Source organism: Drosophila serrata, unplaced genomic scaffold, assembly GCF_035046125.1.
Source record: "Drosophila serrata isolate PLE 108 unplaced genomic scaffold, ASM3504612v1 contig_293, whole genome shotgun sequence".
NCBI classification, from domain to species: Eukaryota; Metazoa; Arthropoda; class Insecta; order Diptera; family Drosophilidae; genus Drosophila; species Drosophila serrata.
Genome location: NW_028257191.1, coordinates 1,926,233 through 1,944,098, shown reverse-complemented (window position 1 = coordinate 1,944,098; position 17,866 = coordinate 1,926,233). Strand labels below are relative to the sequence as shown.

General features: G+C 36.2%; 1 protein-coding gene across 9 annotated transcripts in view; it reads right to left on the bottom strand.

Moving 5' to 3' along the window:
• Positions 1 to 752: 752 nt before the first annotated feature.
• Positions 753 to 17,866, bottom strand: part of LOC110176001 (frequenin-2) — a 33,837-nt gene continuing 16,723 nt past the window's right edge. For all 9 annotated transcript variants that reach the window (XM_020942203.2, XM_086836711.1, XM_086836712.1 and 6 more), the window contains 7 exons: positions 17,206 to 17,421; positions 6,773 to 6,797; positions 6,138 to 6,186; positions 5,313 to 5,402; positions 5,086 to 5,164; positions 4,024 to 4,112; positions 753 to 3,945 (listed from right to left, as the gene is read on the bottom strand). In XM_020942203.2, coding sequence (XP_020797862.1) covers positions 3,778 to 3,945; positions 4,024 to 4,112; positions 5,086 to 5,164; positions 5,313 to 5,402; positions 6,138 to 6,186; positions 6,773 to 6,797; positions 17,206 to 17,269 — 564 coding nt within the window. In that variant the 5' untranslated portion in view covers positions 17,270 to 17,421 and the 3' untranslated portion in view covers positions 753 to 3,777. The remainder of the gene's footprint in view (positions 3,946 to 4,023; positions 4,113 to 5,085; positions 5,165 to 5,312; positions 5,403 to 6,137; positions 6,187 to 6,772; positions 6,798 to 17,205; positions 17,422 to 17,866) is intronic.

The following is a 17,866-nucleotide window of genomic DNA, read 5'->3' as shown; positions in this document are numbered from 1 at the left end:
ATATTAGACAATAGAATTTGTATAAAATATATATATACTAAATTTTTTATTAAGATGATTATGTATCACTTTCATTCAATTCACATTTAGTAACTTCAATTTAAAATACTTTAAATAAATAACTTAAGCAAACATAAATATCTTAATTTAATAAATACTTACAGTGTGAAATTTGTCATTCATTATGTAGAAATTTATTTATTTCTTTATATGCAGCTTTCAAATGTAATTTCTTATTTATTTTATATACAATTTCAAAGAAAATTAATATAAAATCTTAGGCGCAATAAATAAAATTTTAAAAAGTTCAATGTACAGATAATGAATACTTGTTATTTGTTAATAATGATTCCATTAACTTTGGCACTCCATAGGTATCACATGTTGCATAAGCCATAGGTTAATATTATATAAATATATTAATATTTTCCAGGATACTGAGCCTTTGGCCAAGCTGGAGATGGTGGGATATCCTGAATCTGGTCCTGAACTGACTTTGTATTCAATCCCCAATGGAGCGGCACATCCTTGGTAATCCGCTCTGCTAAAAGTTCCTTAGCCTCCCGATTTAAGTTGAGTTTATTACTTCATTTCATTAGGTTGTAAAATGTCATATTTGAGGGAAAAGATAATATAGAGAATAAGATGAGAATGCCATATGATGGTTTTCTAGAATTTTCGTATAAAACTTTCGATTCCGGAGCTATGGGAGCTATAAATTGCGACTTAAAACCAACCATTAAAACTTCAACTTTTGTTTTTGTTCTGATTTTAGTTTTTCTTTTCGCAATAATTCCAAAAACTTGTTAGTTATGTGTGTGAGTGTTTGTGTGTTGAATGTGAAGAGAATGAGTTTCCACTTGGGGTTTTCATTTAGAATCGATTTAATTATTATTAAACACTTGCTTAATGCATTCGAATGCTAAATTAAGTATTGCTTATGTTGAATATAATGCACACAAAGTAAGGTTTCCATTTTGTTATCAGTATCGGTAACGTTATCATCGCTTACAAGATACCCAAAAAAAAATTATATTTATATATATAGATATATAGGAAAGTGATTTTCGAGACTAACTTTATCGTTCTCATTAGCTTTCGATTACATATATGTTATGTAGAAATAGGTGTGTGGAGGGGAGTGTGGCCGAGTGATTTGAGGGGTTTTGTCTTAGAGCCTAGATTCAAGGATTCCCTTCATCGTTTTTTGTGAATTGAATTCTCAAATGTTTCGCTAGTCCGCTAGCTATATACAATATATGTATTTGTATGTTGTTCACATTAACACTTGTAGTCTGAGTATATAAGAAGCGCGAAAAATTGATTGTTGCTGCAGTTTAGTTTGAGTTTGTTTTTCTTGATTTGTATTTGTTGCATATATGTATAGGTATACTCATAGTAGATATCATTATGTTCACTGTCTCTTTTGCATGATTTCTCTAAGATTTCTTACGATGAGAATGAGAAGGAAGAAAGGCATGCCAAACGTGTGCAACTCGGTTGTGGTAGGTGTGAGTGTTTTCTTAAATTCAAATCGTTTTCAGTAATAATAAATCTATGCAAAAACAATTTGCAAATTGCACAAGTAAAATACAAATAGGGGACTTCTATATAATATAGATATATATATATATATGTATATATAATTATCAATATCTGAGTGTGTATATGTATATTTCTCTCCCTATACATACAAGTGTGTATATCAATTTATTTGGCTTTTATCTAGGTTTATATATTCGTACAAGTGTGTAAAACTAGAAATAGGATTTCGGGTGCTGGGCAATCGAAAAAATAGGTGATACGTAATCGGATTGGGAATCGGTATCGGTATCGGAATTGGAATTGGAATATCGGTGTCAGAAGGCGGGAGACAAGCATTTTTCTGAAACCTTGGTGGCAAAAGCAAAATTTCTTTCTTTGTTTTGTTTTTTTTTTTGGATGAAGAAGCGAAAACTATGGCCAAAACTACAAGGCAACATCCAAATTAAGTTCTAATGTTCATGATGCGAATTATTAAGGAAAAGCGGAGGAAGGTAACAGGAAAAAGGATGTATAGGAAGGATAGATGGAGTAGGATCCTCCTTATATTTACGGTCTAAAGCTGAGCCACATATAAAATATAGAAATTATTTTAGCATGGTGATTAGACTCGTTTAAAGAAATACAGAACCAAAAAAATATAAACTCATGTGTATCAGAGAGAGATGGAGCGATAGAGAGAGACGGTGAGAAAAGAGAGAAGAGAGAGAGAGAGAGAGTCGATGATTTGGCGATAGTTTCACATTTATAGTAGATAGTTTTCGGTAAGGCATTAATCACAGGGGTAACCCCCACTGATTTCTCGATATAATACGATAGTTTCAAGCTCTGGTTTGTAGGAACAAAAGAAAAACAATTCGAAAATACGATTGATATTCCCATTTTCATGCACACACAAGGAAACATCAAAGATATATCAAAAATGGTGAAGGTGCCAGTCTGCCACAGGATGATCCGTTGGATGATAGGGAGCCATTTGATGGTCCACAGCAAAATCAGGTTGATTGTCAAGCTCAATGAATGGATGAGGGGACTGGCAACAGGACCTGGAGAAACACTCATGCCGCATGCTGAAGTGCTAGGACAATACTCTAAAAATAGGATGCATAACGCCAAAGGATTAAGCATCTTATTCATCGTATTGTCACATGCAAATATGTGTGTGTGTTCTAGTTCTACTTTTCTGGTTATCTGTATAGACTGGGTGTTTTTTATGGTTTTAGCTTTAGTTTAACATCGATTATCAACACGTTCGATTATCAACAGTTAGAGCAGCTTTCGCAGCAAAACAATAGAGGTGTATATTTATTTATTTTTCCGTTTTTTTTTTTTTTTTGTGATTAAAGCGCTTAAGCCAATTAGCGAATTAGTTTCGATAAGTATAAATAAGTATAGGTGTCAGCTTAGTCGACTGCTGCCTAATGTATATCCATTTATAGGTTTAATATTTTTCAATTTTTTTGTTTTGTTATTGCAAAAAAAAATATATATGTCAACTGGCCTAATTAATTGGCTATCGGCACTTAATGATAGTTGTCAACTTGAGTTTCTCCCTCGCTTGGCAAGCATTTCAATAAAAATGCCTAAGATATAGAGCAAATGCCTAATAAATAATTTGTGTATGCTTTTTGTTTTATTTTTTTTATTAATAACCTATATTTATCCATACTCGGGCATTATACACAAATATATATGTGTATATATATGTATATATATTCATATATTCGAAATATGTTTTCAAAAAGCGCTTCTCTGACTTCAATTGGTGTTTGTTTTCGGTTTTGGTTTTTGCTTTTCTCTGCAATAACTTTTGGTTTTTGCTTAACAATTTTTTTTTATTCGGCTGATGCGGCTTTTGGCTGTTGTTAATTGAAATATTATGTTTGTTTTGTTTTTTTTTTATGCGTATATAATTCGCTATTAGTTGGAATTTCACTTAAGGACTCAAAACCTCTGTTCGTGTTGGCGTGTATCTCTGATGGCGGGGTGGCTTAATGAACTGCACCCCAGGGATCGGGATATATGGGATATAGTACACGGGCGAGCGTGTGTGAGTGTGCGTGTGTGTATCTGTGTGAGGGGGCGGGCGACTCTCGATCCTTTTTGTTTGACGTCTGTGAATTTGCGTGGAATTCGTTGTCTAATATCACTCATATCACCCCATCGCTATCGCTCCCCCTGCCCCATGGCCAAGGCCACTACATACGACTACAACTACTACGGGCCCTGCGGTTGTTAATCACCACCTAAACTTAATGCCTGCACTATACGTGGATCAGCTTTACTGCCCTCACGGAACTCCTCGAGGGTCAGGCGATCGTCATGGTTCTTGTCCATCTGATCGAAGATCTTGTCCACTCGCTTCTGCGGCGTATTCTCATCCTCCGTCTGCGGCTGCTGACCCTGGGGGGGGGGAAGGAGTTAGATTATTATAAGGATAAACTTAAAAAAGTCGGAAATTCTAGAACTATAGATATTTACCACCATTTGGTAGATGGCATCCACTATGTTGTACATCTCCTCGCGGGTTATATAGCCATCATTGTCCACATCGTACAGACGGAAGGCCCCTGGGAAAGAGTGAAAATCGAATATTCATATTTAAAAAAGCTTTAAAAAAGAAGAAAACATCATTATCTAAGCGAGTATCATAAGCTCTTACAATAGGTTTCATTTATGCGGCTATGACACTGAAGTAAAATAGGATTAAAAGTGAGCTTTTATTATTAAAGCCTCGACAGCAACCATAAGGGTTTACCTATGGTTCAAGCAAGACAATTGCCTAAGTTATAATATATTTAATAAAAATATCCATAGATCTAAACAACAAACAAATACTAAATACAATTATAAAAATACCGCTTTAATCCATTTAATTTAATCTAGAATGTGCATTACAATATAATAATAAACATAATACTTATATTATTATTATAAATATTTATTTATTTTTTAATGGAGACCAAGTTGTTGGAATATGAACAATATATATTTCACTTTGCTTCTTGGTGGTGTCTTATAATAATTGTAGTCTCTGACAACTACCACAGAACTCCACTAAAAAGAAATAGAAATAGATATTGCTACAAACTTAATGAAATAACAAAAAATAGTTATCGGGCTAATGATCCCATTGAAGAAATCGGTTATTTCCCTGTGAAATTTTCCAATTATTATATTCTAATTAAATAAATCTCTGTGCGCTTTGATCATTGGGAGTTTAGAAACAAGGAGATAAAAGAGATTCCTAAAAGCGAATTAAACTGTTTTATTCTTTTTTTAATGTCTTTGATCGTAGTCAGTTTAAATAAATAATTAAATAAATAAAACAACACATATTTATAGATTTTTCTTTCAAGGTATTACTGAAACCTAAATTTAATGCAAATTGCATTGGGATGTCATTGCAGCAATACTTCATATAATTAACAAAAATAATAGAAAATATTTGTGCAAGTTATTTTAAAGCCTGTGTGACCTCAATGAGTCCAGGTGATTTGTTATAATAGCATATGATACGGCTTATATAGATTTTAAACTTACAATGCAACTTCTCGTCCAGATTTCCCCGCGATGTTATGGACAAAGCTCGAATGAACTCCTCGAACTCAATGGCGCCGTCCTGCAAAGTGAAATATATCTTAGTTCTATCACGAATTTCAATACATTTACAAAGGCTAAAGATAATCAATATAAATATACAAATAATGTAATGTAAATCAATTTATATACATCTATTAATTTATTTTATTTACATTCCCCATACTCACATTATTCTCATCGAAGACACGAAAGACCAGGGATGCAAATTTACTGGGATCTCCGTCGGGGAAGAATTGCTTGTAGATTTTGATGAAGCCCTGGGGAAAGAGATAGAGAGAGAGAGAAAGAGAGGGCAAGAAGGTGCGGCGAGCAAGAGACGGGGAGAGAGATGAGACAAGTAAATATTTGTGGACTGCAAAGGCGTTCTGAGTTCGAGTTCCAGTTCGAGTTGAAGTTCGAGTTAGGGAGGTAAGCAAGTCAGAACTAGACACATAAAATAGCATTAAAGTGAAAATTTCGAAAATACTGCAGTTAAGTGAAACAAATGACTTGCAAGGATTGTGGCTTTGGGTCCTGGGCTTGTCCTGTACATATGTACATACATATGTATATGGAATGCATTGTGTGTAAGTGTAAGCAAAGCAAAGGGATATTTATGGGCAAGAGGAAATGCAGTTTATTTTTGCTACAGCTCCCCGGAATCGAAATACTTGAAATTGTCAAATCAATGAATGGATTACCCCCCTGCATCAGGACATGTAATGTAATGTACGTTTTCTGGTATTTATTTTATTCATGCCACAAAAGTCAGCCACAAAAAAAAAAAACGAACGAACGAATAAGGACAAACCGCATTTCAGGATTTAAGGATGGTCAGTGGTGTGGCTTAACTATAAATATGTGTAAACTATATAGATACATAAATGTATATATAGTTTTGCGGGGAATGACCCTCAATAAGAGGATTCCTTTTGCGGTTGGTTATGATGAAAGCCATGGTAACGAAGCTGATGATGATGATGATGATGCTGGTTAAATATGTTGGTACTCACTTGCTCGGTCAGCAGACCATTGGGACAGTCTTTGAGAAAGCCTTTGTGCCTTCGGTGTGTCAGAGGTCAGAGGTCGGGATAGCGGATAGCATAGAGACAGCAAGTGGGATGGTGTGTAGAGAGACAGGGCGATAATAGATAAATAGATTAGCATAAAGGGGGTCAGACAGAGAGACATATAGAGACAGATATATAGAGAGAGAGAGAGATACAGTGTGTGGGAGAAGGACAGCGTACCGAGAGATAACCAGAAATAATAAAGATCAAAACTTAAATTAAAAACCAATAATGTCCAGAGCACACCCACCACTCACACACGCTTAACACACAACAAATGAAAGATAAATATTGGCTTGGGAAAGATGTTTACCTTGCCGCTGCCCGCGGCCAAAATTCGCACACTGTCTGCTTTTGCATTTTAAATTTTATTTACATTTTATACCGCGCTGGAATTAATTTGCACTCATCGCCAAACCCTCTCCCTCCCCATTCAAAATTTGTTGCAATTTTACCATTAATTATACCTCCAATAAATGATAAAAAAAAAGGAGAAATTCGATTCAAAACGAACACGTAGATGACACAAAAAAAGGAAACGAGTAGGAAAAATTGCGGGGAAAGTAGAAAATGCTTACCATTGACGAATTTCCTTTTCGGTGACTGCAAAGAGAAGATAGAGAGAGAGAGAGAACGAGATTAGTTAAGCACTTGCAGTGAGACAACACACTTATCAAGGACCTCGCCAAAGTGTCCCAAGGCTATCAGTCTTAATATCAAAATCAACCCAAGTGCCCGTCCCAAAACCCGGCTGAGCCGCTGAGTTATGGCGGCTTAAGTTGTGCTCTAAGGATCGGCTGTCCTTGGAGATTGATGGCGTTCACTTGACAGGCTTAGCAAGGGATAGCATCCCTTGCCCTCGGATGCTGCGCCCACACTGCGTATGAGTAATAAGCTAACGAAATGTATGACCTGCGACAGGGAAATGCAACGCGAACGCTGAGTGCACAACTCATTTAATAAATCATTTAATTAATTACAGCCAGGCAACTGAATAAATCAATTACATTACACAACTAGTTGTAAGCCCTTTAAATTATAGGTGTTACTCTAAATTTAAAGTAAAGTTAGGCCTCTGAATGTTTGTTTTAAATTTGTTACTGTTTCAAATAACTTCTGCTTAGGCTTCGACTTTTCCAGAATCTAACTAATTTATAGACCTACTTTTACTCTGTATTTGTGTGTGGGGGGTTTCCCTACAATTATACGTGAGAAGCCAGCGAAAAACCACTTTGAAAATGAAAAACAAAACGAGAAAAACCCCACTGATGATGATGGAGATGTACATGGCACCCTGGCTCTATTCCCACCATATAAAAAAAGGTACCTATTTCTTTTTTTTTTCTACAAATAAAAAACAGAGCCTAACCTCTGACACCCAGGAAAAGAGAGAGAAAAAAGAAGCACACACACAAAAATTTGACTTCAGCTGCTGCACGCAATTGAAATTGGCCCATAGCCTAGGCCCATCTAGATTGGGGAAATGCTAAGGGAAATGGTAAGGGGGAAATTCTAAGAGGAATTTTTAGGGGAATGGTAAGTGGTGTGTGTGTGTGTGTGTGTGTGTGTGTGTGTGTGTGTACCCAAATAACCAGACACAGGACACCCACAGTCATGCCGATGGCCCCACAGGCCTTTTAAAAGTCTGCGCACGCCAAACGCGTTGGCTAAGTAAGCTCCAAGGAGCGTTATCCTTGTGTCGCTGTCGATGTCGGCCGACGACTTTTACTGCGGCAACATGAATAATACATATATATATATATATATATATATATGTATATATCCTCCCTAGGCCCTCCCTCGTAATCAGTATTCCGTATCGCCCCGTATGAGGAGAATGGCGGTGGAATGTTGGTGTTTGTGCAACGCCGGCGGCTGTAAAGCAAATTAGTTCATAGCCAGGACCGAACCAGAGTATGCTACTTACCAGGAATACACTCCAGGACACACCAGCACCACACCCCTCCTTTAGCCGGCAAAAAATTATTTCGATTTAAATGTTTATTTGCACAAGGCAGCGTTTTTTTTTTTTTTTTTTTGCGCTCCCCTCGAAAGTTGTTTGTGGCCCGCAGCGTTTATTCATTTTTCTTGTTCACCAAAAAATAAAAAAAGGCCAAAATGCCGCCAGTTTAGCCTTTTTCTTTTTTGTATTTATTTAATTTAATTTTAAACTGATTTAATTTGAACTTTTTGCACACACACATACATATATACTTACGCATACATGCAAAAGGCGGAAAGGAGCTCCCGCTGGGTGTGGCCACATGCTAATTAATGAATGGCTGGCAAAGGGCCTCGCCCTCTTCCGCTTTTCATTTTCCCCCCCGCTCCCTGGATGGGGGGGGGGGGTTGGGGGGAGAAAGGAAAACTTTAAATGAGCTGCGAGCTGCATGCGGGCCACACACACTCACTCACACACATACAGCAAGTCGAGTGCCCCGACAATTGAAATACCTTTCAATCAGTTTTCAAAGCTTATTACCAACTGCAGGAAATATTTTTACTTATCGATACCTTATCGATATATAATTTGATGTTTTTAACTTTTATATCGAACTCTCAACTTAAATTTAACTACAAATGTAAGAAATGTTTATATCCAGAAGTTATCAAAAAGTTCGTTTCGGAGCTGTTAAAAAATGAATGGTTATCGATTCCTTAAATTTTTGTTTAATAATATCGATATTCAAACAATATTTGCTATGTTTTTTTCGATATGTTAAAGCTCTATGTACCAAAGTGCACAACAATTTTAAAATTATATTGGGCGCAATATTCTTGTCGTTGTATAATATCGTACTTTTCTATCAATAAATTTAAATACCTCGATTTGTTATCAATATAAAAAATTATTTTTTGACCTTGCGGTATCGATATTCTTTTCGATATATAGAATAATACGTTATTTTTTAAACTATCATTGTCAGAAATAATAATTTCTATAAGTTAAAAGTAAGTTAGTTTGGCTATCGATCATCTCAAGTACCAAAAATGTAAATATTTAAAAGATAGATGCTGTACTTTTTGATACACCAAATTTTGATATATCAAACTTTTTAACATTGTTGATACTATATTTATATTGTATAATATATATATATATATCTCTGTCGATATATTTTATCGTACTTTTCCCCTTGATATATTTACATCCCTCCATATGGTTTTTATTTATATAGATAAATTCATATTTTTCCTTTGCAATATATCGATATTTTTTTTGATATATCGAACTGTGCCAAAGACAAGCCTTAACTGCTTAAATTATCTTTGTCAGAAATAATTATATCTAGAAGTTATGTAAAACTTAGTGTCTAGTATGTTTAAAATATAATCGTTATCGATCCCCGAAATCATCCTAACATTTTGGGTTTTTGTTTTTTAATGCGTCATTCAAACAATAAATTTTATGTTTTTCGGTTTGTCAAATATAGATATATAAAACTTTAAAACTTTTTGAATATGTCATTGAGCGCAATTCTTCTTATCAATAATTAAAATCGGATTTTATCTTTCGATAAATGTACATCCTATTCAAAGTATAAACCAAACTTAGACTAAATAAAAGACTTAACCCGTAAGCCAGCAAACTTCCCTTTCTGACCTTAGCTTACACAATATAAATTAAGCACCCATGGTGTAAAATGCTACTTTTGTGGCTAAAACTATCCCCTCTCAGGCTTTAATAATAATATATACTTATAATTTGATTTATTTACTTAATAACCTGAGGCTGCAAGTATAATTTAATTGAATTTAATTAATTATAATTTTAAAACCTGCAAAAATGCAGACACTGTGTACACCCCTTAAACATATGCTCATTGAGCATGCCAAGTACGGGAAAACACGCGTGAAGGGACAAGGACTGTGCGTGTTTTTTTCCCCCTTCTTTTTTTTTGTTGGGTAGCAACTTTGGCAACAACCTTGCAGTTGGCTTCGCAAGGATATGTGTGTGCGTCCCCCTTCTCGGCTCAAATATTTACCAAACTTGATTAGATTCCAGCGATTCCGAGGCGGGGCAACAAGTGACCTCGCTCCGGCTTTCGGCTTAACCCTGAGCACACAGCCGCCGTCGTCGTCGTCGTTGCCACATCGCATGTCTGCGGTTAACCCTCTGGTGGCCTTGCACGCAACTGAAACGCAACAGCTCACCTCTACGGAACGGGGGGATGAGAGCAGCCATTGTCCCACGGATTCCATGGAACCCAGGCAAAACACACACAGAGACAAAACATGGACAAATTGGCCAGCCAGGGAAATGGTGTGGAACCTGCAACCTAAGCCAGACTCAGATCCTATCTAAAATTGGCTCTCTGGTGCGACTAATTAATCATGATCATATCTAAAATTAATTCTGTGAATCAGAATGGCAACACAAAGAGAAAGAAATCGAGGGAAAGGGGTTAAAATTCCACTGTTTCATTTAATTTAATTTGCATATATTCAATTACAACAATAAACTACTAATTAAGCTCAAAAATCTATGTCATATCCCTTGACATTAATTTCCTTGCATATTTTTAGGCTTGCACCGGATATATCATAATCTCTGTTATTTCCGTTTCCTGTTCAAAGCCTTAACCCTTGACAGAACTCAAGTATAACATAGTTCTGATTGGGTCGTTAAGTGTTAAGTGCAGCAACCCGATCATTTCGCAAATTAGAAGCTCAGTTTCTTTTGATTGTTTATTTACAAACAAATTACTACTAATTAAGCTTAAAAAACTATTTCATATCCTTTCACATTAATTTCCTTGCATATTTTTAGGCTTGCATCGGTTATATCTTAATCTCCGTTATTTCCGTTTCCTGTTCAAAGCCTTAACCCTTGATAGAACTCAAGTATAACATAGTTCTGATTGGGTTTTCCCCTATTGGCAGCCATTGTTAAGTGCAGCAACCCGATCATTTCGCAAATTAGCAGCTCAGTTTGCTTTTGATTGAGTTTGCCAGCAAGTTCATTGTTGCCTTTATGCTAAAACGTCGCTGCCAGCTGAAGTTGATGGCAAAGCACATCATAATTTTCCATCGATTGGCAATTTTCTAATGTCGTTATATGGCGAATCGAGACCAGGACCAGGACCAGGACCAGAACCAGGATCGAACCCTGTCAGCCTCCTTCCCTGGCGAATCGCTTTCTGTTTGTTGCTTTATCAATTTGCGTCTATAAACGAGCAGCAGCCAGGGAATGGCAGTTGGAATTGAACAGAGCTGCACTGAAGCGACTAACTGAGTCAATGAATGAATGGAGTCGGGGAAAGTCGGGGGAAGTCGGGGAAAGTCGGGGGAGGTAGGAGTTGGGTATCCCGGGAGGTCCAGTGCCCACTCCCGGTGCCATTAGCAAATTATACACAACATGTGTGCACAGTGCAGAGTGCACAGTGGGGCAGTGCGATTTAAACTTACTCACTTTACCCCTTATCCCTTGGAAACGTCTTTTGATTTGCTTCTTTGATTACACCGAAAGAAACTTATAATTCTAAGGATCTTTTAAGTCCTAATGCTACAGATTTTGAAGTTCTTAAATGAATACTTAAGCAAAACGAATTGTGTTCTGTTTTTACAATAGTTTCCTTGACCTTTTCTGAGTTATTAACTTTAAACATTTTATTTCAAATTGAGCTTTTTATGTTATACTTGTATGATAATCCGGAATCTAAATGCACTTAAATAGGTTCAAGATTTTCTGTTAGGTTCTTGTTATAAGTACTTTAACATTAAGAATACTTAATGATTCTTTAAAAGGTTAAAGAGGGACAACTATACAGCAATTTTGCCCTAATTTTAAATCCTATTATTTATTTATCATCCTTTTTTAGATAAATTTTCAAAGTTTGACCGCAAATACATATAGCTTTAACATATATATTTTCGATTCTACACAGTCTGATTGTTTTAAGGGTTAGAGAGGTCCAAATATACAACCATTTAACCCTTATATTAAACCATGGTTTAAGTGCTAACCAACTAACTAAGTCTGCTAACTAACTAAGATTAGCGGGAGTGAGATGGATTGCATCTTCATTATCTAACATCTTCCTTTTATTTACTGTTTTTGTTTTAGTTTTTGAAGTCATTTTGGGATAATATGTATCTTTGTTTTATATATATAATTCTGATTCTAAGAATTAAAGAGGGACAACTATACACAGATTTCAACATAATTTTAAGCTATGATTTAGTCATCATCCCATATTAGGTAAATTTTTAGAGTAAGTCTGCAAAAATATATTTTATTTATATGTATATATTTACGATTCAACTCAATGAAGTTCACTACATTTAATATTATTATACCCTTGCAGGAGTAATGGAAGTTCACATTAAAAAATATATTTATTATTTTTATTATATTAGGTGTGGATAGATTATTAATGATCGAATTGCAATCGGCAAGGGTATAGCTTCCTTACTTGTTAACATAGTAATTGCATTTAGAATAGATTAATTTAAATAGGACCGTATAAGTTTTTGAAAAATACTAAATTCTTAGAAATAATATCGAAAAAATATTATTAACTGAATTGTTAATTAATTTATTTCTCACTTTATTATTAATTACGCAAATGTGTTATTCGTTGTGTTTAATTTATTTATTATTATTAACTTTATATTTATCATTTATTCATTTATTTTTATTCAGGCTATATTTAATGATTATTTTTTTTATTCTTATTCAGTTTATATTTTACTATTTATCCTTTGTTTTAATCACAGTGCAGACACTGCTTGTTTTTGCTCTCTGCTGTTCTGCTTTCCTTGTTGCTTGTACACATTTGATTTCCACTGCTAAATGCCAGAGAAAATGTCAGGACAAGCTGAGTGCCCCCCTAACCATACACAGATATCCGTACACCCACACACCCGCACACCCACACACCCGCACACCCACACACCCCAATCCGAACACAACAAGTGCAATAATAATTTCAACATTGAAGTGAATTCTGAGTGGCAGTGCCAATGCGTGCGAAATCAGCTGGGAGGAGTTATCACACACACAGGATGGAGGGTGTGTTGCCAGCAGGACACACAGCATCATTTTCCCAATTCCCGTCCTCTGTCCGCTTTCCTCTCCCCCCTCCATTTCCACCCATTTTCCATCTGTTTGCATAGCGAAATACATGTGCCAAAGCCAAATGAATGCGGTTCCGAATGCCATTGCAATATGACATTGCTGCAGCGTGTCGTAAGCTTAGGAGGACCGAGTCCCTTGGCAAGGGTCATGCATTTTAGTTTTATAAGCGATTTGGCCCCAAGCCCCCTCCATACCTCGTCCTGCGACTGTTCGTCGAAGCGTAAAACAAACAGAAATTGACATGAAAGCCATGCATGCTGCAGCAGGAAGGAGCGCTGAAAAAACGACTGAAAAGGGGGTTACAAAAAGCTGGGTATACATGACAAGCAAATAGAGCAGAAAGGCAGGAAGGCAGGCGGAGTCCAGGGGCGCCGAAAAGTAATCAAATGTTGCACAGACACATACTGTCCACATACGGACACACCCCCCAATTGCACCCTAATGCTTCCACATTGGCTTGCCCCTCTCATTTTTTTTCGTAACTATCAATGGAATTTTATAGACCAACAATTAACATGATGTCTGAAAGGGTTTTAAGTGTGACGGAGTAATTATTCGAAACATTAAGCAAAAAAAGTGAAAGTCGCTCACAACAAAATAACAAAACTGTAGTTGAACTACTTAAGTTGATTAACACTCTGACTAGACGTAATTCCACTTTTTTCTGAATTTGTTATTAAGTTCGGTTGTACTTAGAAGCCAATGGTTAAAATTGATTAACTTTGCAAGAATTGTTTTCTGGTCTGATTGTTACAATTTTGTAAACAGCTAAAGATCCTGCTAAGAACATTTCGTTTTCAAACGCATCAATTTAAGAGCTTAACAGGCACTTAACAGGAACTAGTTTGCGTTTACAAAACAATTATCTTTAATTTCTGTTTTAACTGGGATTACCATCCTTGGTTAACAGAGACTTAACGGGAACTCCTTCTCATTCAGAAAAATTAGTAAACAGTTTCAAAGAAAACCAAATTGCTTTTATAAAAAATTTAACTGAGTTGAAATTTTTCAGTTAATAGAAACTTAACAGGTTATATTTCTCGTTAAGAAAATGTAGTTAACGGACGCTCAGAGAAACGATTTGCTTTTACGATTATGTTAACTGGGATTACCTTTTTTAGTTAACAGGAAGACTTTTTCGTTGAGAAAAATAAGATAATGATTTCATAGTAACCCAATTTGAAGAATATGTAACTGGGTTTGCCATATTTAATTACCAAGAACTTAACATAAACCTAACAGGGACCTAAAATGAACTATTTCTGATTCAGTATACTTAGTAAATCATAGTAAATCTGTAACCTTTTAAATTAAGTTAAGTGTGTTTATTTTTTAGTTTATTAAAGACTGTTTCTATTTGCTATTCAGCTTAAGATTTGTTTTTTTTTTTTGGGTGTTAACGCAGACTATTTCTATTTATTTATTAAGTTTAAATGGGTTTACCTTTAAAGTGGAATTTTTTTTTTATCAGGGACTATTTATATTCTCTATTCAGTTTAAAAGTTTTTTTTGTGTGTTATAAATTTGTATTTGTTTTTTATTAGGTTTAACTATGTTTACCTTTTACCTCTGTCAGTTAGCTATCAGTAACATTAACAGAAAGTCCAAAAAAAACCCCATAAACTCATTTAAATGACCCACATTGCCACTTTTCCCAAATAAAAACGAACGTGGAAAAATAAAAAATAAAATGTGAAAAACAAGCTCATAAATTTACGAAACTTCAATGCTAATGAATTTTGCTAATATTCTATTCAATTGCACTTCGCAATATTGTATTCGCCATGAATCTCCATATTACGAACTGTCTGACAACTTAACGACTCCTTTGACAAACCGAATGTGTACTTATTTTTTATTGCTATAAAATATACTGAGGCCTGGGCAACCGCTAATCGGAAACTAAGCCATTCAATGGAGTTTCATATAATGCGAGTGGCCCATAAAGCAGCATGGTACGCACTGTACTTTCGGACGCACATACAGTTATGGCCGCAGGATGAAAAGGGAAAAATAAGGGGCAAGCGGCGGCAAAAAGTATAGCCTACTTATGGCGGCCGCACTCGAGGCAATAAACAATAAAAGAAAACTCTTAAAGCCCATAGCCAGAGCGCTTAAACTGCAATCGAAGCGCCATAGAGCAATGGGGCAATGCAGGAGTGCCAAGAGTGGTAAGTGGAAAATGCGGAATGGGGAAATGGAGAAATGGAAAATGCGAGGGACGATGGTCGGAATGAACATAGTCTTTGTCCCCTCAGGGCGCGCACTGGCATGTGCAACTATTAGAAAAAAATATAAAACTGTATGCTCTCTACGGCAAGTGTTTCCCTGCCCCCGCTGCTATCCTGCCTGCCTGTCCACGAGAAATTACATAGAAAATTAAATGGAACAGAGGCCCCGGGGGTCATCAGGACGCCGCCATATTCGTATATACATATGAATGTATGTGTAAGCCCAGCAAGGAGCTTTTTGGGCTATGGCGACACAGCTAAACGCATTAGAAAATTCACAGTTTACATATCAAGGCGGCGACATGGCTAACAAATTGCTGATATCCAAATGACAGTCATACCAAACGCAGGGAGCAAAGTTTTAAGAACTATTATTTTCTCAGGAATAAGCTAAGACTAGGAAATATATCGAGTTGAGTTAATAAACTCCAATTGAGACTCAACTAGTAGGGACAAAGGAAAACGATATATATCGATACTCAGCAGTTGGTTTTTAAATCAATATTTTTACATTTTGATATTTGATATATTTGATATATAAAAGACAAATAAAAAAAATCATTTTTTAATAATATCTAAAATTGATACATGTGAAAATTTCTAAGCGCTATGATTATTGTGTGCAATAAATCGATATTCTCTTTGATATATCGCATTTTTCTGATAAAACCAAAGATACAAGTAAATAAAGAAGCATTATTTCAATATTTTTCGATACTATTAAGGTCTAAGACATTAAAAATAAGTACAAAAGCAGCAAACAAAGACTTTCGCACAATAATAATAATAAATAATACAATAAATGACCATTTTATCGATATAAAATTGAGAGCAATATTTTTATTCATTATTATATCATCGTTTGGTATACATTCTTAATCTGGATTTGAAGACAAATCACAGATTCCTTATCAGAATTACAAATGAAGTTATCGTTTAGATTGCACTTCCAAAACTCATCGACAAACTTCGATAACGATATCGATAATGATAGCTTAAGCCAGAGCTCTGTCTCGGAAGTTCTAGTTCACTCTTTCAAAATATAGTAATTTTGTATTAATCCCACTCCGACCAGCATAAAATTTAACGAACAAATAAAGTAAATATATTTCTGAAAACAAAAAGCGCTCTTTTGTGGGTATTTCTATATGGAAATACTTTTGCTGTGTATTGTATTATTGAACTGTCAAAGTCAAAACAAATAAAACTGACACTCTGACTTCTAGTCTAAATCTAAATGTTACTCCTTTACAACAATACATTTTTCCCATTTCCCCTTAACATACTCCAAAAGCAAACAGCAATTATTTTGCATTAAATTAAAAATGTCCCATTAAATTCAATCTGCAAATACTAGATATTTCACTATGCTCTAAGGATACCACATATAGTGTGTGCATATGTACGCCTTGGCTAAGTAAAATGGAATTTGCTGTTCAAATCCCAGAAATAATGAATGGCCGCTTCCAAAGGATTGAGCATTGCCCCGGGAAGTGTAAAAAAAAGGAAAAACTCTGTCCCTGATATATGATGGAGCTCACGTTGCCGACTGGAGCTGCCAAAAAGGCTTTCAGGAGACCAAGGGACCAACTCGCAAATCATATCCTGGGGAGTTCAAGGCGGCCAAAGGCATGATTTGTGACTGAACATGTGTATATATGTGCAAATATGGATAGATATGCGTCTGATGACTACTCACAGTATGTGTCTGTTGTCAGGCGATCGATGGTGTCCTGCTTCAATTTCGAGTTCTTCTTGCCCATGGCGAAGGATGCTGATTCGGTGTTATCCTTGTGATAATGCCTCTGGTCCGGCTGGTGCTTATCCTTCGATGCCTGCGATTACCCAACGGAAGCGGTAACGTTGACAGGTAATTGGGAAAGCGTGTCTTATCCGGTTTTGGCCTCTGTTCGATCTGCAAGTACAAGTGGCATCAGATTAAAGATAGTCATTCCAAAAGCCGAGTGCCCGAAAACTGCATGCCGAGGGCGTCACTCATCGAGGAGGAGGAGGATTGCCTTTCCCAACATCCTATGCCTTGGTCAGGAGACGAACAGTCAGCCCTTGGGGGGCCCTGACGTTGCTGGGTACTTTGATATTTAAGCACGTCAACGCTGGCTCTTTTTGTGTGGGCCACCAAAGCCCCTTTCCCCGGGAGCCACCCTGGGGAAGGTACCGCCCCCGAACATCGCCAAAAACAAGGCAAGGAACAACCGCAACGACAACAGCAGCCGCAGCACAATGAGAGTGGGTGTCCTTCAGGTCTTCTCCCCAGGACTTTCCCTAGGTCTCCCCCTCGATCCATCCATCAGGACGTCGTCATTCAACACAACTAAACTCTGGGCTGGGCTAGTTCTAAG